This window comes from Bos indicus x Bos taurus, chromosome 19 (assembly GCF_003369695.1).
Source record: "Bos indicus x Bos taurus breed Angus x Brahman F1 hybrid chromosome 19, Bos_hybrid_MaternalHap_v2.0, whole genome shotgun sequence".
In the NCBI taxonomy this organism is placed as follows: domain Eukaryota; kingdom Metazoa; phylum Chordata; class Mammalia; order Artiodactyla; family Bovidae; genus Bos; species Bos indicus x Bos taurus.
Genome location: NC_040094.1, coordinates 59,197,760 through 59,220,484, shown reverse-complemented (window position 1 = coordinate 59,220,484; position 22,725 = coordinate 59,197,760). Strand labels below are relative to the sequence as shown.

Below are 22,725 nucleotides of genomic sequence, written 5' to 3'. Positions count from 1 at the left end.
ACTCTATGCATGGACATCATCAGATGGTCAATACTGAAATCAGATTATATTCTTTGCAGCCAAAGATGGAGAAGATTTATACAGTCAGCAAAAACAAGACCTATACAGTCAGCAAAAACAAGACCAGGAGATGACTATGGCTCAGATCATGAAGTACTTATTCCAAAATTCAGACTTAAATTGAGAAAAGTAGGGAAAACCACTAGACCATTCAGGTATGACCTAAATCAAACCCCTTATGATTATACAGTGGAAATGACAAATAGTTCAAGGGATTAGATCTGATAGACAGAGTGCCTGAAGAACTATGGACGGAGGTTCATGACATTGTACAGGAGGCAGTGATCAAGACCATCCAGAAGAAAAAGAAATGCAAAAAGGCAAAATGGTTGTCTATGGAGGCCTTACAAATAGCTGAGAAAAGAAGAGAAGCCAAAGGCAAAGGAAAAAAGGAAAGATATATCTACTTGAATGCAGAGTTCCAAAGAATAGCAAGCTGAGATAAGAAAGCCTTTCTCCATGATCAATGCAAAGAAATAGAGGGAAACAATAGAATGGGAAAGACTAGAGATCTCTTCAAGAAAATTAGAGATACCAAGGGAACATTTCATGCAAAGATGGGCTCAATAAAGGACAGAAATGGTATGGACCTAACAGAAGCATAAGATATTAAGAAGAGGTGGCAAGAATACCCAGAAGAACTATACAAAAAAATCTTCATGACCCAGGTAACCACGATGGTGTGATCACTCACCTAGACCCAGAGATCCTGGATTGCAAAGTCAAGTGGGCCTTAGGAAGCATCACTACGAACAAAGCTAGTGGAGGTGATGGCATTCCAGTTGAGCTATTTCAAATCCTAAAAGATGATGCTGTGAAAGTGCTGCACTCAATATGCCCGCAAATTTGGAAAATTCAGCAGTGGCCACAGGACTGGAAAAGGTCAGTTTTCATTCCAATCCCAAAGAAAGGCAATGCCAAAGGATGTTCAAACTATCGCACAATTGCACTCATCTCACATGCTAACAAAGTAATACTCAAAATTCTTCAAGCTAGGCTTCAACAATATGGAAACTGAGAACTTCCAGATGTTCAAGCTGGATTTAGAAAAGGCAGAGGAACCAGAGATCAAATTGCCAACATCTGCTGGATCATCAAAAATGCAACAGAATTCCAGAAAAACATCTACTCTTTTATTGATTATGCCAAACCCTTTGACTGTGTGGATCACAACAAATTGTGAAAAATTCTTCAAGAGATGGGAATACCAGACTACCTGACCTGCCGCCTGAGAAATCTTTATGCAAGTCAAGAAGCAACAGTTAGAACTGGACATGGAACAGCAGACTGGTTCCAAATAGGGAAAGGAGTTTGTCAAGGCTGTATACTGTCACCCTGCTTATTTAACTTATATGCAGAGTTCATCTTGTGAAATGCCAGGCTGGATGAAACACAAGCTGGAATCAAGATTGCTGGGAGAAATATCAATAACCTCAGATATGCAGATAACCGTACCCTTATGGCAGAAAGTGAAGAGGAACTAAAGAGCCTCTTGATGAAAGTGAAAGCGGAGAGTGAAAAAGTTGGCTTAAAACTCAACATTCAGAAAACTAAGGTCATGGCATCCGGTCCCATCACTTCATGGCAAATAGATGAGGAAACAATGGAAACAGTGAGAGGCTTTATTTTGGGGGGCTCCAAAATCACTGCAGATGGTGACTGCAGCCCTGAAATTAAAAGATGCTTGCTCCTTGGAAAAAAAGTTATGACCAACCTAGACAGCATATTAAAAAGCAGAGACATTACTTTGCCAGAAAGGTCCATCTAGTCAGAGCTATGGTTTTTCCAGTAGTTATGTATGGATGTGAGAGTTGGACTATAAAGAAAGCTGAGCACCGAAGAATTGATGCTTTTGAACTGTGGTGTTGGAGAAGATTCTTGAGAGTCCCTTGGACTGCAAGGAGATCCAACCAGTCCATCCTAAAGGAAATCAGTCCTGAATATTCACTGAAAGGGCTGATGCTGAAGCTGAAACCGCAATACTTTGGCCACCTGATGCGAAGAGCTGACTCACTGGAAAAGACTCTGATGCTGGGAAAGACTGAAGGCAGGAGGAGAAGGGGATGACAGACGATGAGATGGTTGGATGGCATCACTGACTCGATGGAGGTGAGTTTGAGCTGGACTTTGAGCGGGAGTTGGTGATGGACAAGGAGGCCTGGCGTGCTGCAGTCCATGGGGTCGCAAAGAGTCGGACGCGACTGTGCGACTGACCTGAACTAAATGTGATTGATGAGAGTGGAATACACAGCACCGCCAGGTGGTATTCATGCCTGGAAAATGGAATCCGCACTAAGTGAGCCTCTAGGTCTGACTCCCAGTTTACGGGAGACCCAGGGGACAGAGGAACAAGTTCAACAGCACCAGGAGGCAATGCGCCAAGGTCAGATCGTGGGACGTTCTACAGACCAACGACTCAGCTTCTCTAACAAGTTACTAGGGGTAGGGGTGGAAATGGTGGGGTGGGGGAGAGTACTGTTAAATAATAAAAGAGACTGAAGATACTCAGTATGAAACAAATTTAAGGCTGCTCCCCGGTGGTCCGGTGGTTAGGACTTGATGCCTTCACTGCCAAGGCCCAGGTTTCATCCCTGGTCAGGGAACTAAGACCCAGTAAACCTTGAGCTATGCCCCAAAAAAAGGAAACAAATTCAAAATGAAAATCTTGTTTGGATCGTGATTCTAACAAAACAGTTTTAGGAGACACCTTTGAAAACCAGAGGAAGTCTGTGAAGTCAAATATTGGATACTAATAAGGAAATACTAATTTTGGTAGGTGTGATTATACCATGCCAATTATGTTTTTTTTTAATCATCATTCAGTTAGAGTTGTGCATTGAATTTACAAGTGAAATTATATGATGTCTGAGATTTGCTTTTACAAAACAGTCTCCCTCCCACGTATACTAGGTGGTGGGAGGTTGGGGGAGGAGGGGTATGTTAAATGAGCTTAGTAAATGTCACTAATGATTGAAGCTGAGCTGTGGGTACGCTGGGGGTACCTTATGGGATTCTCTCCACTTTTGTACATGTTTGAAAATATCCATAATATAAGGTCTTATGGGTGACAAGGAGGAGTAAAGAACATATTAGAGCTCTGTGCTAAGCCCTCCCTAAACATATATACCTCACTTGGAATACTTGTTTACAAGTCCTGAGACAGCTGCCAACAAGCCTCTTTCTCTGTCTAAGGAAAGGCAGGGGCATTCCCTTTGCTGGATGCAAACAGGGTCAGCGATCAGAGGGAGCCATTAGCAACTGGAGATTACAAAGGGGGAACGTGGCCACAAGGGCAGAGGCTGGAAATACGCCTTGGCAGAGAAATAACAGAAGAAACATTCTCCACTCAGATCCCTCCCACCATGTGCTGACTTACCCCTGCAGCAAAGCCAAGGCTTCCATCTAAGATCCGCCTCTGAAAATGAAAAAAAGATGTTTCAGTTTCTAAGAAACGTTTCATGGGATAGGAGGCAATCATAAGCCTAAGAAAGCCACATGAATAAAGACATGCAAATATATCTGGAACCCTGGACCCATGTCTTTATAAAATGAGCCAAGAGTGAGGGGGGGAAAAAGTTTTTTTTAAACCGTCCATCCATTCCACAACCAATGAGAGGCTTCGTTTAGCACGATCCTTGGCTCGCATTGGTCCACGTGCTTTATATCTTTCTCAGCGCTCCCTGTGAACCACGGCTATAAACCTTTAGTAAGGAGCTGGTATGGGCTTTCCTGGTGGCTCAGAGGGTAAAGCATCTGCCTACAATGCGGGAGACCCTGGTTCGATCCCTGGGTCGGGAATATCCCCTGCAGAAGGAAGTGGAAACCTACTCCAGTACTCTTGCCTGGAAAACCCCACGGACTGAGAAGCCTGGTAGGGGTCACAAAGAGTCGGACACGACTGAGCGACTTCACTAAGGAGCTGGTATAAAGTTGGAAATTGACAAGTACTGACAAGGAGCACGTGGACCAACCAAAATCCTCCCGCACTGCAGGTGGGCGTACAAGCTGGTCCAGCCACTTTGGAAAGCTGCAGCATCCGCTCAAAGTGAAACTTCATCAGCATGCCCCATGACTCAGCAGTGAGGGCCATGCGTAATTACCAACAGAAACACATACTTGGATTTAGCGGACTTGTGGGCAAAAATGCTTTTTATGGCACTACTTGTGAGAGCTGAAACTCAAAACTACCCAGAGGTCCACAGAGGCAGAATGGACAGGTCACGAAGATGTATACACACAGAGAACACCATGCAGAAAGGAGAACACGTGTACACACGTGACTGGAGCTCACAGTCAGGCAGCGGCATTCGGGAAACGCAAAAACGGTGAAAGTGCAAGTCACTCAGTTGTGTCCAACTCTTTGTGACCCCATGGACTGTAGTCCATGGAATTCTCCAGGTCAGAATACTGGAGTGGGTAGCATTTCCCTTCTCCAGGGGATCTTCCCAGCCCAGGGATCAAAGCCAGGTCTCCTGCATTACAGGCAGATTCTTTACCAACTGAGCCGCAAGGGAAGCCCAAGAATACTGGAGTGGGTTGCCTATCCCTTCTCCAGCAGATCTTCCCAACCCAGGAATCGAACCATGGTCTCCTGCATTGCAGGCAGATTCTTTACCAACTGAGCAATAAATAGGGTGAAATCAGCCAGACATAGAAGAGCATACACTATACAATACACTCTACAAAACAGAGAAAACGAAACTCTGCTGTTGGAGACCAGGAGAGGGGCTGCCCTTGGAGTGGAGTAGGGGACTGGGGTAGGGATTGCAAGGGACCCTGAAAGGATTGCTGCAGGGGAGGGCAGGGGTTCAGTTCAGCTCAGTTTAGTTCAGTCGCTCAGTCGTGTCTAACTCTTTGTGACCTCATGGACTGCAGCACGCCAGGCCTCCCTGTCTCCATCGAGTCGGTGATGCCATCCAACCATCTCATCCTCTGTTGTCCCCTTCTCCTCCTGCCTTCAATCTTTCCCAGCATCAGGGTCTTTACATGGGTCTTCATATGGGTCTTCATCAGGGTCTGACAATGAGTCAGCTCTTCACATCAGGTGGCCAAAGTATTGGAGTTTCAGCTTCAATATCAGTTCTTCCAATGAACACCCAGGACTGATTTCCTTTAGGATGGATTGGTTGGATCTCCTTGCAGTGCAAGGGACTCTCAAGAGTTTTCTCCAACACCACAGTTCAAAAGTATCAATTCTTCGGTGCTCAGCTTTCTTTATAGTCCAACTCACATCCATACATGACCACTGGAAACCATAGCTTTGACTAGACGGACCTTTGTTGGCAAAGTAATGTTTCTGCTTTTGAATATGCTGTCTAGGTTGGTCATGACTTTCCTTCCAAGGATTAAGAGTCTTTTAATTTCATGGCTGCAGTCACCATCTGCAGTGATTTTGGAGCCAAAAAAAAATAAAGTCTGACACTGTTCCCACTGTTTCCCCATCTATTTGCCATGAAGTGATGGGACCGGATGCCATGATCTTAGTTTTCTGAATGTTGAGTTTTAAGCCAACTTTTTCACTCTCCGCTTTTCACTTTTATCAAGAGGCTCTTTAGTTCTTCTTCACTTTCTGCCATAAGGGTGCTGTTATCTCCATCAGTTCAGTTCGGTTCAGTCACTCAGTCGTGTCTGACTCTTTGCGACCCCCTCATCCTCTGTCGTCCCCTTTTCCTCCTGCATATCTGAGGTTATTGATATTTCTCCCAGCAATCTTGATTGCAGCTTATGCTTCTTCCAGCCCAGCGTTTCTCATGATGTACTCTGCATATAAGTTAAATAAGCAGGGTGACAATATACAGCCTTGACAAACTCCTTTCCCTGTTTGAAACCAGTCTGTTGTTCCATGTCCAGTACTAACTGTTGCTTCCTGACTTGCATACAGGTTTCTCAAGAGGCAGGTCAAGTGGTCTGGTATTCCCATCTCTTTAAGAATTTTCCAGTTTATTGTGATCCACACAAAGGCCTTGGCATAGTCAATAAAGCAGAAATAGATGTTTTTCTGGAACTCTCTTGCTTTTTCGATGATCCAGCAGATGGTGGCAATTTGATCTCTGGTTCCTCTGCCTTTTCTAAAACCAGCTTGAACATCTGGAAGTTCATGGTTCACATATCATTGAAGCCTGGCTTGGAGAATTTTGAGCATTACTTTACTAGCATGTGAGATGAGTGCAATTGTGCAGTAGTTTAAGCATTCTTTGGCATTGCCTGTCAGGGGTTGGGGGGATCCTATTCTAGTACTTGATCTGGGCGCTATTTCCATGGACATTGGTGAAAAGTCATCAAGCTGTACACTTAGAAAATGCATTTTCCTTTCTTTAAATTATTTCTGTATTTTGGGGTGTGCTGGGTCTAGCCGTGACAAGTGAGGGCTGCTCCCCAGCTGTGGTGCCCTGGCTTCTCATTGCAGTGGCTTCTCTTATCGCGGCTCGAGGGCTCCGGATCTCGGGCTCAGTACTTGAGGTGCATGGGCTTAGTTGATCTTCCCACACCGGGGATCGAACCCGTGTTCCCTGCATTGGCAGGTGGATTCTTAACCACTGGACCATCAGGGAAGTCCATAAAATGTGCATTTTTCTATATGCGTTGTGTTTTTCAATAAAAAGATTTTCTTTTTAAGGAGGGGCCTAAGTTATATAATCTCTGGCCACATGGACACAGTTGCTATTGTTCAGTCATAAACTAACTGTCCAGCTGTTGGGGACTGGCTAAATAAACTGCACTGCATTTTTATGTTCTACAGCTATCTAAGTAACTAATCAAAATAATCAAAAAACCATTTAGGGTTAGGGAGGGATGCCTATGACATCCAGTGAAAAATGCTCATTATAAAAATTCATAATTTGATCCTCATTATATAAAGAAAACAGATATGTCTGTATTTGTATACTCAAATACAGCCAAATAAACTTGAAGAAATATTTCAGTTTTCCTTTCAGAAAAGTGAGATTGGGAGCGTTTTTTATTATTTCTTTCGGCTTCTCCACATTTTTTGAGTTCCCTACAATTACAATACGATTTTTTTTCAATCAAGAAAATGAATTTGGGGACTTTCCTGGTGATCCAGTGGCTAGGACTCTGTGCTCCCAAGGCAGGGGGCCTGGGTTTGACCCCTGGTCAGGGAACTAGATCCCACGTGCCTCAACTAAGACCCACTGCTGCCAAATAAACAAATATTAAAAAAAAAAAAAGAATTTCGAGTGAACTTAAGCTGCTGTTGATAGCAGTGGAGATGGCTGAGTGTCCATCATCCCCAGGAATCCTCACTGAAGCCCCTATATCAGCTGGGTGAAAACTGAGGTTCGCCGGGGCAGGAGGAGAAGTGCTTGCCTCTGGGCACTCCCGTCCACAGCTGGCTTTATCCCCTCATGTCTGGCCCTTCCCACCTCTCTGGCACGGCTCCTGTGAAGAGAGGGCTCACCTAGCCCAGCTGAGCCTGCTCCCAAGGCTGGTCCTTAGCTGGCTCCTGGGAAGCTGGCACTGGGACTGCTCCCCCATCCCTGACCGATAAGGGTGGGTCCCTGTGCCCATTTCACAAACCAGGTGATTTATCCAGGACAGCTGCTTTCCTTCTCAGAGTGTGGAATTTGGGTTGGTGGCTGAGCTGCCTCTGTGGCCAGCCCCCAGTAAAGACCTTGAGGACCGAGCCGGTACTGGGCGTCCCTGGGCAGACACATCGTCCACGTGTTACCACGTTGTCACTGCTGGGGAAGGAGCGCGCTCTGTGCCTCCTCATAGGAGGAAGGGCGCGTCAGACCCCAAATCTGTGCACAGATCTCCCCAGACCCTGACGTAGCTGTTGTGTCCTTTCGCTGTGATAGACCTTAGCGACGACGACGTGGCTCAGCCATGTGCCGAGTCCCAGGAGCCCGTCTAGTGAATCACGGCATCTGTGAGTGCTCGTGGGGACCCCCGACACGCCTCTGCACAGAGAAGTGTCTCAGCCGTTCCTCCCACTGACCTGGGGGCAACACTAACGGGAGACAGATTAGGGGCTCTCAGCTCCCAGGGGAGGGGGCACCTCTGCGATGGCTTCTCGCTTCCGAGCGGCCTCCACAGCACCGACCGGGCTCACTCGGGACCTGTGGACTTCCACTCAGGTCTCTGCGGCCAGCTGGCCAGCCAGAACCCAGCTCTTCCGACTTAGATCTCTGCTTCTAAACGCAACTGAAACTGGGCAAGATGGAAACACGGGCTGCTGTACCCCAGAAGGGCTCGAGGACAGGACCCTGGGGGACCTGGCACAGCTGTCGGGAGACTGGCGGGGCACTGGGTCGCCTGTTGACAGCAGCCTGGGACCCGGACCAGTCTCTGCAGGCTCCCAGCCCAGTTCCCGACAACATCAGCACTGCTGTACAGGTCCTGACACGAGAGGACCCCGGCCGGCCGGCTTCCCAGGCCTCTTGGCGGGTCTGCCTCGCTCCTCCAGCGCGTGCCCGCTCGCCACAGCTGCCCTGCCTGCGCCCCGAGCACGGCGGGTGCAGGGACTCTGCATTCATCAGGACGCCGTGGACTCGGGCAGCCTGGGCTGGAGGAGAGGCAGGGCCTCCAGGCACAGGAGGCGGGCGTGGGCTGGGGAGGGGCGGGAGGGTGCATGGAGTGTGCATGGAGGGGGGTTCTGGGAGATGTAGGGGTGCACGGGGTGGGGTGGGGTTTTCAGGGGCCTAGGGGGCGGGGGGCAGGTCTGTGTGTGTTCATCCCAAAGGGGACGAGGGAGGAAAGGAAGAGCCTAGAAATGGGCTGAAGGGGACAGAGCCGGCCACCTAGGTTTTTTCAGGGTCTTTTCTGCCCCTCACGGCACAGGGCGAGGGGGTCAAACCTCACACACATTGCCACCTGCTCCAGGCCCGAGAACCTGGGCAGCAGAGAGAAATCAGGCGGGGGCTCCTAATGGCCAAAACACTGGGCATCGGGAAGGGAGACGCAGAGGGCCCATGAGCTCCCAGGCAGGGGGCTGGGGGTGGGGGCGAGGGAAGGAAAGGGGCAGAGTTCACTACAAAAGGCCCCCCCGCGAACCCCCAAAACCAAAGCGAGGCAACTCACCTGTCCGCTAGAGAAGATGAACACAAGGGCCGCCCCGGCCGCTGTCAACCCCCAGGTGAAGAAGGTCCCCAGCAGGGCCTGGGACACGGGGCTGTGGCCGTGGAGCATGCTGGATACGGCTGTGTGCAGAGGAGCAGAGAGGGTCAGCGCCCATGGTCCCTCCCTGGGACGCGCACGCGCTAAGGGGCCCGCACGTCCTCCACGGGATCCGCCGGCACACCCGTCACTGACCCGGCCCAGGCTAGCCTGGGTGGCCTGGGTGGCTTCACCCAGGCTGACCCCAGCTATCAGAAACCATCCAGCTCTGAAAGGAGACAACCAGGGAGACACCGGGGGAGGAGACGACAGGAGGGAAGGGACGGCACTGGGAAACAGTTCTAAAGACGTGCAAAGAATGCAAATGCCTTAGCCTGGGGGGAGAGAGTCTGGGACGTCCGGCTGCAGCCTTTGGGCATGTTCCACCTGTTTCACCTGAGCCTTGCCTATCATCCATCATCAGTCTAGTCTCCTCCGAGCACAGGTTGACCAGCTCAGATGCCCTCCTGAAGCTCTTCCACCCAAAGAAAGTGTTGGTCGCTCAGTCACATCCAACTGTTTGCGATTCCACAGACTGCAGCCCGCCAGGCTCCTCTGTCCCTAGGATTTCCCAGGCAAGAACACTGGAGAGGGTAGCCATTCCCTTCTCCAGGGGCTCTTTCTCACCCAAGGATCGAACCCGCATCTCCTGCACTGCTGGCAGATTCTTTACCATTTGAGCTACCAAGGAAGCCTGATCGAACTTTCAGCAGCTCTCCAGAGCAGTTCTCATGGCAGCCCCCGTGGCCGCCAAGGATTCACTCCATCAGCTGACCGTCAACTCACCCAACAGCTCTTCAACCACTGCACCCTGAAAGGGCACTGTATTCCAGCTCAGCCCTGTTATTCGCGGCACCTTTCACAAGTCCCAATGGTCCTGCTCCAAGTCTCTCTTTATCCAGTTTCCTCCCCAGCCTCCAGCCATCAGACCCAGAGCATCCTCTGATAAAGCCAACTTCGATGCCACAGTTCCCTGATTCCCCTCTACTCCGGTCCCAGGGCACGTCTTCACTGCTTTCTTTGTGTGGGCTTGCCTCCTTCATCTTTTATATCATTCGTTGTTGAAAAATAGGAATGATGCTTTTTTACATTTGATACCCCCATAAAATAGGGTTTTCTGGCACCCCAAAACATATGTGCTGAATTGAAAAGGGCAGGCTTATCTTGAATAAGCAAAGACACAGAAACGAAACCCAAGTGTCATTTCCCCCAGTCCACTGAGCATGTGCGCGTGTGCTCAGTCGCTTCAGTTGCGTCCGACTCTTTGCAACCCCGTGGACTGTAGCCCGCCAGGCTCCTCTGTCCATGGGATTCTCCAGTCAAGAATACTGGAGCAGGTTGCCATGCCCTCCTCCAAGGGATCTTCCACCCCGCCACCCCCCCCCCCCACTCAGGGACGGAACCAACGTCTCCTGAGTTCCCTGCATTGCAGGCAGATTCTCTACCCACTGAGCCACCTGGGAAGCCCCCCGCCCCCCCGCCCCCCCCACTGAGTACTTTTGCTCCCAAGGCTGAAGTTACACCACTGCCCACCAAGGAAGGAAAGGGAAGTGCCATTCCCTCGTGGTTCTGCTCGGCAGACCTCCTCTAGACTTGCACATGTTCTAAATTCTAGCTCTGAAATGATAGGGAGTCACCTCACCTGTGGAAAGTTACAAGGGAGAGACCCACTTGTTGAAAAGCTCTGTGTGTAGTTGGTACAATAAACACCGGGGCTCAAGGCCTCATCTCAAAGGGCTCATTCAGCTCCCCCGATCCTCTAGCACTCACAGGGCTGGACACGACCCCAGCTGGCTCAGCCCTGCCAGGCCCTAGTGGTCTGTGAGGAGCCAGCAACCCTGAACTTGCAGACCAAAAGCTGTCGATTCTGCTCTGACCCTGGAAGGAAACCCGGGCAGAGGGTAGATGGGCCCTCTTATGCCAAGGGGGTCAGCAAACCAGCAGGATTGAGATCTAGGAAGCTGTAAGTCAGGATGAACACAGGTAAACCCAGGTGAGCCCAGGTGCGCCCAGGCTCAGCCAAGGTACCAAGAAACCTCAGCACGAAACAGAATCTCTGGACTCAGCCTGGGTCTCCATAGTCTAAGTGGAGTTCAGGAGGACGACTGCAGCAAATAAAGAAAAAAACACCATTAAGAAAAAACCCACCTCTTTACTTATGGCATCTTGTTAAGGCATCCTAAAGAGAATCGTCTGTGCTTCTAAACTAAGACATTTGGATCATTACACTGATCCTTGTGGATACAATTTTCAAAGAGGATTTACAAAGAATGGCACACAGCTAGCATCCTCTCTGTACTTATCATCCAAGACGGGTCATAACAACAACAAAAAAACAACTTTGTTTTTCAGCGTTGAATGCGCCTTTTAGCAACTACAGAAAAGAGGAAACCATTTACATTCACCAAACAGCCAAAGTCAATGTGGGTTCTGTGGGCTGGCAAACAAGGAAGGTTGTGGGTGTTCCTGGGGGCTGGTGGGAGGCGAAAACACTGTTCTAAGACTCTATTTACGCACGGGCACACTGAGATGTACGAAAAAGAGACACAGAGAGAAGGCCAAGGCCACCGTGGATTCATCGTTGGGGAAGCCAGCCCAGTGCTCCTCAGAGAAGCTTCTTCCTTGCTGTTTTAAATCCTCACAATTCAGGGACCTCCCTGCTGGTCCAGTGGCTAAGACTCTGCACTCCCAATGCAGGCAACCCAGGTTCAATCCCTGGTCAGGGAATTAGATCCCACACGCAGCAACTAAGAATTCTCATATGGCAACTAAAGGTCCCGCACACCGCTTCAACGAAGATCGAGGATCCCACGTGCTGCCACTAAGACCCTGGTGCACCCAAGATAAATAAACATTAAAAGAAAACCCTCACTACTCTAAGGGTGGTCCCAGAACCAGCAGCGCTGGGCCCCCTTAGGAGCTAAGTTAGAAATGCAGAATCTCAAGTACCGTCCCAGACTTGCAGAATCAGAATTAATATTTTATGGGAGCTTCCCAGGTGGCTCTGCGGTGAAGAATCTGCCATCAATGCAGGAAGATCCCCTGGAGAAGGAAATGGCAACTCACTCCAGTGTTCTTGCCAGGGAAATCCCATGGACAGAGGAGCTTGGCGGGCTACAGTCCATGGAGTCGCAAAGAGTCAGACACGACTGAGCCAGGGAGCATGCACGCATGTAGCATCGCACAGCGTTCCACGGGGGATGGACATCAGGATGGAAAGCACGGATCTAAAACTGGAAGATCTTCTACAAGACCCAGAGCTTAGAAAGTGAGCTCTCCTGCCCCGTGAGGGATCGGCAGGGCCACCGCCACGCAGACCCGAGAGCAGAAAGTTTTCTCCAGTAGGCAGGACAAAGAAGTGCCTTGGCAACACGGAAGGTCAACCAGGGTGGCTCAAAAGCCACTTGTGCAGCGGGCCTCAGACTTCCCAGGAGCTGATATTAAATCATAAGCCTGGGCCCCTCTGCGGGAGGGAAGCTGATTCTCTGCCTGCTCCAGCTTGAAAGATGCCAGCACCTCCCCACACACAGCAGCGCAGGGCTCCTGGCGGATAGAAGATTTCTGTCTTTTCTCTCCCTTTTAAACCTGTTACCCCACTTCCAAGAGTCAGCTTCAAGAGGCTGATGGAAAAGCTGCACAGGTGTAAAGAGCACTTCACGAGACCAGCATGCCTGCCCTGACTCCAAGACTGGAACTGAGCAAAGTGATTCAGGTCTGGGCGTCTGTGACTGTGGAAACTGGTCTCCAATACCTGGCTACTCAAAGTGTGGTCCGAGGACCTGCCGAACCAGGGGTTGATGAGAAAGGCACCTCCTCGGGCCCGCCGCACCTTAACCAGATTCCCAGTCAAGTTCAAGGGTCCTGCTGAGCCTCAGAGCCTGGCGGAGGGGACTTGGGGCAGCTGGACCTGCAACCAGGTCTGCTCCTGGGGGTACCCCCTCCACACGCCCACTGGGAAGTGCTGAATGAAAAGGTTCTTGGGGGACCACTGCCAACAGAAGGACAACACCCGCCAGCTTGCCCTGGAGAGGGGCAGGGGGCGTGCTCCCGGCACCCCTCCCCCTCCTCTGCCACCTGCCCAGGCCACCCTGCTTCTCCTCCGACCCCCTCCTCTCCCAGGGACACCTCCTTCCAAACTGCATGTGGCTGCCCTTCCAGGCCCCGCGCTCGGCTCCTGGTGGCCCCAGACCCCAGGCCTCCAGCCCCGCCAAAGGCACCGAAGGCGAGAAGAGCCGACTCACTTCGGTGCCCTCTCAAGCCCCCTCTCCACTTCCATCAGCCCTGCAGCCGCTGCTGGTTCTCCGGGCTCCACTCCGGAGTCACTTCCTGCTTCCCTCCAGGCACACGTGTCCCCGGCCACCAAGCTCCGCCCCGCCCGCTGAAACTGGCAGATCCGGCAGGAGAATCAATTTTCTGGTTCACAGCCTCTGCGGGCTCGGGAAGACACTGGGGCGGGTAGAACTGAGAGCTGCACAACCCTGGAAGCCACAGAAACCCAGGGAAACAAGGCCCTGCAACGGGCCTGATGTCAGTTAGGTTGCTGCATTCTGGCGGCGTGCCGGGTGAGCAACAGAGCATGCGACCTGCAGTCTCCACCATCAGCGTCATTCTTTAGATCAATGGTCCTCAAATTACAGCATCCAATAGAACCACCCCCAGAGACATCAAAATGCAGAATGCTGGCACCCTCTGAGCTTCTGGTTCTGGAAGCCTCTGCAGAGGTTTTCTGTTCTGAACTAGTCGGGTTGGTGCTCTGATCCTAGAGCCCTTCATCGAGAACCAGTGCTTTGCTCTCCTGGCCTTCTAGGAAAGGACCATAGGGTGGGGTTGCTAGGTTTAGTCAAAAATATCCAGTCAAGTTTAACTGGATAACTGGATATCCAGTTAAACTTGAATGTTAGGTAAACAACAAATAATTTTTGAGAGAAGCCTGGCTAGCTGCAGTTCATGAGCTCACAAAGAGTCGGACATGACTTAGTGGCTGAACACACAGCACATATCCTGTGTGTTCCTTCTCCAAGCAACTCACTGTTATCTGGGACATATTTCTGCTAAAAGCGTATTTCACATTTGTTGCTTATCCGAAATTCAGGTGTAACTGGGCGTCGGGTATTGTATCTGATGACCCTTCCAGAGGGTACCCAGAAACACTGCCCATAATCACTGTGGCCACAGACCAGAGGATCAGATAGGAGCATCCCTCTCTTGACCAGAGAAGTCAGTCGTGGACACTGGTGACCGCACCATATCCTTCCCTTCCAAGAAGGGAAGACAGCATGGTGACTGTAGGTGGTCTCTGCCCTCAGGAGATTCTCAGACACAGAGCAGAGCCAGGCCAGCTATCTCAGCTCAAGCCGCCATAAGAAAACACCAGGCTGGGTTGCTTAAACACTGGACATCTATCGTCTTACACTTCTGGAGGCTGCAAGCCCAAGACCAGCTCAAGATCAAGTGCAGATTTGTGCCTGGTGAGGGCTCTCTTGCTGGTGTGCAGACAGCTGCCTTCTCACTGTGTACTCACATGGCCTTCTCCTGGTGCACACAGGAAGGAAGGGAGATGGATGCATCTCTCTCTCTCTTCCTCCCTCCCTGCTCCCTCCTTCCCTCTCTGTTTCCCTTACAAGGTACTGCAGCCTAGGCTCTGGAGTCAGGAGGAAGCCCCATACAGCACGTGGGTTTCCATGGATAAATCCCATATTCCTCTGGGTCTCAGTACCCACCTTCCCATCCCAGGTCTGTGAATAATCAATCATTCTGTGCTCCCGACAAGCGACTGTAGAGGGAACAAAATACCCACCACCCAGCCGGGCCCCCACCCCCGGCAGACTGGAGGGTCATTGTCCTCAAGCTCCACCCTTTCATTCATTTATATTATATTATATATACTATGGGGCTTCTCTGGTGGCTCAGATGGTAAAGAATCTGCCTGCAATGTTAGAGACCTGGGTTCAGTCCCTGGGTGGGGAAGATCCCCTGGAGGAAGGCAGGGCAACCCACTCCAGTATTCTTGCCTGGAGAATCCCATGGACAGAGGAGCCTGGCAGGGTGCAGTCCATGGGGTCACAAAGGGTCAGACATGACTGAGCACCTAACACTCTCACTTATATACATACATTACATATTATATATATATACACATGTATTTTATGAGCCTTTGCTTGCTCTGCTGGGTCCCAGCACATGGAGATCAGCTACGGACACACAGGGCGGGCTCGCTCAGCCCCTCTGGGCTCTTGTTTCTTTCCCTTTCCTGAAGTCTGACCACTGACATGTCAGGAGGACTAAGATAAGCCCCTGAGCCTGGGGCGCTGGTTCTTTCAAAGTGTGGATGGTAAACTCGATTGAACTGGCGCTGATATGCGGAAGGGATTAAGGAAGTGAAAGTAATAGGCAGCTCAAAGAATGCTATTGAAATATCAGGGGTTTTTATCGGTCGCTCTTTTAGGGGATTTCCTAAGTATACCCCACTCATATATCCAGAATTCATCCATTTTGCCCAAAATAATAGCTCTGGCTCATCATCTTGCCCTGACCATGGACTTCATCTCCCCGATGAAGCAAATGTTAGTGTCAGCGGCTCAGTCCTGCCCAACTCTTTGTGACCCCCTGGACAGTAGCCCGCCAGGCTCCTCCGTCTATGGGACTTTCCAGACAAGAATATCGGAGTGGGTTACCACTGCCTCCTCCAGGGGATCTTCCTGACCAAGGATCAAACCCACATCTCCTGTGTCTCCTGCACTCCAGGTAAATTCTTTAACCGCTGAGTCATCAGGTCCCAGACCATCCTCCAAAGAAGAGTCTAAGTAATTTTTTAGAGACAGAAGTCCAGCCCTCAGAGGGCTCCTTGTGCCCTTGGAGTGAAACTCTAGCTGCCTCCCTCCACCTAGGAAGCCCTACGTGACCAGAGTCTGCTCACCTTTGACCCACCTGTACCCCTCCCTCACTCTGCTTCAGCAGGCTGCTCTGCCTTCTCCGGGAACAGTGCACTTATTTCCTCCTGCCTCAGGGCCTTTGCACATGCTGTTTCCTTGAGCACACCACCTGGAGCCTCCACCTGGAGCACCTGTCTTCAGGTCTTCACCTGGCTGGCTCCCTCCTGTCATGTGGGTCTCAGTTCAAGTGTCACCCCCACAAAGAGGCCTTCCTTCAATGCCCTCTGTGATACAGCGCTTCCAAGCCCTTCTGCATCATCTCATGGCACTTCTCACTCTCAGGCATTCTTATTTATTCAGCCCCCCGAAAGATGAGCTTCTGAGAGCAGGACCTTGTCGGGCGTCTGCACGGCTGTGTCTCCAGTGCAAGGCACGTAGTAGCTGTTCAGTATTTACTGAATATTGGATAAGTTGTCCAGATACAAAAGTGTTATTCATTGGCTACATTTTACACATTAAAGACCTTCCTGAGAGTTACTGATACCAAGCAGGGCCTTGTGGGGCACTCCTGTGCTCAAGGCCTTTCTGTGTCCCCCATATCTTACAGAAAACAGCCTTAATTCAGCCTCCATGACCTTCCCTGAGTTCCAATGGGCAGATTGAAGCAGTTGCTAATCAGGGAAGGGAGGGGATGCGAGGCCAGGGAGAACTGTTTCCCTATCAATGGATACACATCACAATATTGTTGAGCTGTTCTGCAGATACTGAAACCCCTCCAGGTGGGAGAGGTTAGCGATTAACAGTGGTATGCTGCCCACCAGCATGCAGACCCCAGACCAGCTGGAACCTAAAGGCTGATGATACTGATGGTGCAGACCCCCACTGACCTCACCACCAACCCATCAGAAGAACGTCCACCAGCTGACCGCGTCCTCTTTGAACCATTACTATACAACTTCTCACTGTCTTCTCCAAGTGGGGACACACAGGCCTGAGGGTCTTGCCCTGCCGTGGCCCCCTTTGCCTGGCAAAGCAATGAAGCTCTTCTTTTGAATTTCACCCAAGAACTCTGTCTCTGAGATTCAATTTAGCACCGGTGTACAGAAAGGCTGAGCTTCTGGCATCATTATGAGAAAAAAGCGTTTGTGTACCAGATCACACAGTCCCGGCTGCTCTCATCATAAGTCGACAGCATCCCAAGGGCAGTTTTGCCCCCCGGGGGGGACGTGAGCAGATGGGAGGGAACCAGCGGGCAGAGACCAGAGATGCTCCTACCCATCCACCAGCACCCAGGACAACCCCACAACAGAGAATTATCTGACCCAGAACAGCAACAGTGCCGAGATTGAGACGCCCCAGCGTAATCCCATAAAATAAATCTTCTTAGTACGGAGTGATGATAAAACCCATTCTTTAAAATTTAATGAGGCCTTCAAGAAGCATCCAGCTTCAGTTAAGGCAGTAGTTAGCATTTGATTCCCCCTAAAATGCAGGAAAGACAAGAACCAACCGCCCAGCCAATGTTTACATTCCAGTCACTGCAAAGACACGCCTACAGGGACTCCTCTGGTGGCCCACCGGTTAAAACTCTGCACTTCCAACGCATGTTAGGAGGGGAGATTCGATCCCTGGTCAGGGAATTAAGATCCCACATGTTCCACTGCATGGCGGGAAAAAAAAGTTTTTTAATTTAATTGAAAAAAAAAGAATTAAAAAATTATACCTACCATCAAACCTCCTAGGTGCTCAATTCCCTCAACTCTTCTGGGTTCTGATTATTTAAGGTTCTGATGTCAGGACACTGTGACATCACTGCTACTGCTGCTGCTAAGTCACTTCAGTCGTGTCCGACTCTGTGCGACCCCATAGACGGCAGCCCACCAGGCTCCCCGGTCCCTGGGATTCTCCAGGCAAGAACACTGGAGTGGGTTGCTATTTCCTCCTCCAATGCATGAAAGTGAAAAGTGAAAGTGAAGTCGCTCAGTCGTGTCCAACTCTTAGCGACCCCATGGACTGCAGCCCATCAGGCTCCTCCGTCCACGGGATTTTTCCAGACAAGAGTACTGGAGCGGGGTGCCATTACCTTCTCTGCTGTGAAATCACAGGGCTTCCTAAGTAGAAATGCCTGGGATGGCTTTGGCAATGAGTCCCTGGCAGGTGGAACAGGCCTGGTTGTTCCTGACACCTGCTCTCCAGCATGACTGATCAGCTGACAAAGAGGAAATTCCAACCTGCCTTTTATCTAAAAACCATCCAAAGGAGCCAAGAGCGACCTGATGCCACTTTTCTGAACCTGGTACAGGGAAGAGTTGCCCTCGAGGGCTTGGTGGGGAACTGAGTAAGCAAGCATGACACCTTTCTCATCTTTGTTCAGATGATCGATTCTGAGCCTGCAGCAGCGAGGCCGGAAGGAGGGTATAAAGACACAGATTCTCTAAGTGTCCGTCAACAGATGAATGGATAGAGAAGATGTGGTATAGACACACAACGGACTGCTGCTGCTGCTGCTAAATCTCATCAGTGGTGTCCGACTCCTAGCGACCCCATGGACTACAGCCTACCAGGCTCCTCTATCCACGGGATTTTCCAGGCAAGAGTACTGGAGTGGGGTGCCATCGCCGTCTCCACAATGGACTATTGCTTAGCTATAAAAAGAGTGAAATAATGCCAACTGCAGGAACATGAATGGACTTAAAGATTATCATACTAGGTGAACTAAGTCAGACAGAGAAAGGCAAGTATCTGGTTTGCCTCTATGTGGAAGGGCTTCCCTGGTGGCTCAGTGATAAGGGTGCAATGCAGGAGATGCAGGTTTGATCCCTGGGTCAGGAAGATCCCCTGGAGAAGTGAATCGCAACCCACTCCAGTACTCTTGCCTGGGAAATCCCATGGACAGAGGAGCCTGGCGGGCTACAGTCCATGGGGTTACAAAAGACTGAGCAACCAAACAATAAAAAATACGTGGAATCTTAAAAAATGGTCCAGGTGAACTCATTTACAAAACAGAAGTAGACTCACAGACCCAGAAAACAAAACTATGGCTACCAAAGGGAAAAGGGAGGGGAGGAATAAATCAGGAGTTTGGGTTTAACATGTACACACTACTGTATGTAAAATATATAATCAACAAGAGTCTACTGTATCGCATAGGGGACGATACTCAATATCTTGTAATAACCTATAATGGAAAAGAATATGAAAAAGAATAGATTTATATATATGTGTAACAACCACTTTGCTATACATCTAAAACTGACAACATTGGAAGTCAACTGTACTTCAATTTAAAAACAAATAAATTTTTTAAAAGACAATAACATTTCAAAAGAAGAAAAAGAGAAGTATAGGTTCTACGGATTTTATACAAACCTATTATTGGGAGAGAAGTTTCCGGTATCGGGAGAGATATTTAAAATGCAAACCCGAGCCTGCTCAATTGCTAGCTTTAATATGATATGGAATTACTACATAAAAAATTACTACATAAAAAGCACCACTGATTAAATATGAAATCAACCCTGTCTCTGAGATGATAACTGGCATAAATCTGTTTTCCATCTTTTCCACATTGGCTTTAAACAACTCTCCCGGCATCTCACAAGGAATTCTATGGAACTGAATTTTGGTTTATTAAGGGTGAATCGCTGAACAAGTAAATTCTGCTTTGAGCCTGTTCTTCTAGAGCTGTATGGATCACAGAGCAGCCTGCTGGTTCATTCGGTCACTCAGCGAATGTCTGCTGCACGCCTGCTCCTCGACAGGCACTTCTGAGGACTGGATACACACCAGCGAAGAAGACGGAGAACAGCTGTGCCCTCACGATGCTGCCAGGCCCGACGTCGCAGGCACTGCCTTGAATGTGTGTTGTAAGTGAAGGCTTGTGGGACTTCCCCGGTGGTCCATCGGCTATAACTCCGTGCTCCCAATGCAGAGGACCCGGGTTCGATCTCTGGAAAGGGAACTTTCCAGATTAGATCCGACGTGCCACAACTAAGAGTCTGCATGCCACAACTAGAGATCCTGTGTGCCGAAACTAAGGCCTGGTACAGCCAAATACACAGACGCGTAATCTAAGAAAAAGAATGCTGCTTTCTTTAATTAAAAAAAAAGAAAGAAGGAAGGAAACCAGTGTACCAGCACCCAGGATTTCCTCTTTTTCCAGGGGTCTATGAAATGGTTACAAATTGAAAAAAACATACTGGGTTTTGGCTCCCCCCAACCCCCCCCAAAAAAACCCTGCAGATTATTAATAAGTGCTTAACGAAATGTCTATAAAACCTTGTTAATTATTGACTTTGGTATTCATAAAAATTTAATTACATTCGAACAACAATCTGAGGCTTAGCTTTACTCCCTTCAAGAGAATCCTTAAGTAGGCACAACAATGGCCAAGAAATCACAGTCAGTCAGAAATTAAATAAGCTTCTAGCCAAATCACTTCAAAAGCAAAATTATTTTTACAAACTTTTGATTATTTTATTGTGGGTGTGAGGTGGGGCTACTTAATGTGGAATGCGGGAGCATTTTAATATGCCTGGTACAATCATTCAGGATCCTAAGAGGCCCCAGGGACTGGGAAGGGAGTCAGGATTCCAAGAAGCTTTATTCCTCTCTCCAGTGGGAATAGAAACCAAACTCATCTCGTGTGGATTTGCTGTAGATTGCGGAGGGCTGGTGATAGGGACAAGGGTAGGGCTGGGTGAACCTATCCAGAAAGGATGGTGTTTTCCTCCTGTGAGCATAACCCCAGGGGAATGGGACAAGCAAGAAGGAAGGAAGGAAGAGGGAAGCAGGAAGGGCAGGGAGGGAGGCAGGAAGGAAAGAAGGAAGGCAAGAAAGGGAGGGGAGAGGAAGGGACTAAATTGCCTCTCTGCCAATGGCTACTGCCTCAACCTAAGAGGGAGGTTTCCTAATTCAGTTTCCATTCTTGGACTTCTACTGGGTGAACTGTTTTTTGGTTTTGTTGTTGTTTAGTCCTAAGTCGTGTCTGACTTTTGCAACTGTAGCCCACCAGGCTCCTCTGTGCATGGGATTTCCCAGGCAAGAATACTGGAGTGGGTTGTCATTTCCTTCTCCAGGGGATCTTCCTGACTGAGGGATCAAACCCAGGTCTCCTGCATTGCAGGCAGATTCTTTACCGCTGTACCACCAGGGAAGCTATCAGGTCACACGTGAGGCCACACCACAACATTCAGTGCCAGGAAGAACCTCTGAGAGCCTCTGGCCCCCGCCTCTCACTTCACAGATGGCCGCAGAGACCGAGACAAGGAGCTGGAATCCACCTCTCCCATCGGCCCCCTTTCCGCCGCGTTCCACACACCGTTGTGAGTCCCTAATCCTCCCGGGCTGTTGGGTTAGAGTCACAGCTTTCTGGCTCAACCATGAAAATGATTATTGTCAGTGAGACTATGGGGAGACAGGTCAGAATACTGGAGCGAACAAAAATGTTTCGAGCACTTTACATGCGGAACCAATAACAAACAACCCACACTCCCAATCCTCGTCTAATACATCCTGCAAGCAAGAGGGATGGATGTTACAGTCATTTTCATGGTGAGACAGACTTCTACTACTACGAATATTTAAAAATACTATGTCACTGAGAATTCACAGATTCACCCTGGCCTTTTACCCGAAGTTGTTGTCATTGGTGAGGTTTACAGTCTTGCCACATATTCTGGAAACGTCAGCCGGGACCTGCAATAGATAATACAGATAGAAAGCCTTACACAGAAAAGGTACTAAAAAATAAATAAATAAATAAAAATCACCTGTCTAATTAAATGGAATGATGAAGCCAAGCAAATTGCCCTGGACCCTCTGCTCCCAATAATGGGGTGGATCCATCAGTGTGACTTCTCAGGAACTCTTTTAATAACATGATTTAAAATATGAGGGAGAAAAGATATTGATCATTCTAATGCTCAAAAAAAGGGACAGGTCAGTAAATTAAAGAACATAAATGCAGCAGACTTTTAGGCAGTTAGTAAAAATGATAAATCCAGACTTCCCTGGCGGTCCAGTGGTTAAGACTCCCCACTTCCAATGCAGGGGGTGTGGGTTCAATCCCGGGTTGGCAAACTAAAATCTTACAGTGCCTGGTCGCAAGGCCAAGAAATTTTCCTTAAAAGATGATAAACGCTGTAACAGCTTAGGAAACGATACGGGGCTCTGTGATAGAAGCAGTAGAAACATGCCGTCTGTGGGGCGTCCCCGGTGCTCCAATAGCTGAGACTCCAGTTTTCCAGTGCAGGGGGGCCCGTTTGGATCCTTAGTCAAGGAGCTGCATCTAAGAGTTCACATGTCGCAACTAACGTTTGGTGCCGCCAAATAAATAAACAAAATTTAAAAAGGAAAAATATACAGTGGCAAAAAACATGCAAGTAACAGAAAAACTAGAATTCATACCAATTAAAGCAGTTGGGCGATGAGACTGAAGAGCTTTTCCCCCTTTCTATAACGTTATGTTCCTTTTATCATTTAAACACATTTCAAGAAGATATAAAAGAAGGGGAATACAGAAAAAAGGCTCACGGAGCTGAAATAGTAAGACTGAAGGTCAGTAGTGAGACCCACTTTAAGGTCTCCTAACTCTCTGCACAAGCCTCTCAGTCAATCAAGTGGACGCGGCGCTCATATCCAAAACCCCCTGGAGGCTTTGGACAGCCAGGTTCCCTTG

General features: G+C 49.2%; 1 protein-coding gene and 1 non-coding gene across 7 annotated transcripts in view; one reads left to right on the top strand and one right to left on the bottom strand.

Moving 5' to 3' along the window:
* Positions 1-22,725, bottom strand: part of SLC39A11 (solute carrier family 39 member 11) — a 376,154-nt gene that overhangs the window by 276,050 nt on the left and 77,379 nt on the right. For 2 of the 6 annotated variants that reach the window (XM_027518931.1, XM_027518932.1), the window contains exons 2-4: positions 21,679-21,743; positions 9,100-9,218; positions 3,437-3,475 (exon numbers count right to left, since the gene is read on the bottom strand). In XM_027518931.1, the coding sequence (XP_027374732.1) occupies positions 3,437-3,475; positions 9,100-9,218; positions 21,679-21,694 (174 nt within the window). In that variant the 5' untranslated portion in view covers positions 21,695-21,743. Of the gene's footprint in view, positions 1-3,436; positions 3,476-9,099; positions 9,219-13,415; positions 13,537-21,678; positions 21,744-22,725 lie in introns of those variants that run through there. The other 4 variants (XM_027518934.1, XM_027518936.1, XM_027518935.1 and 1 more) reach the window with 3 other exon arrangements.
* TRNAG-CCC lies at positions 11,829-11,901 on the top strand. Its single transcript has one exon. It is a non-coding gene; the product is annotated as a tRNA-Gly (tRNA).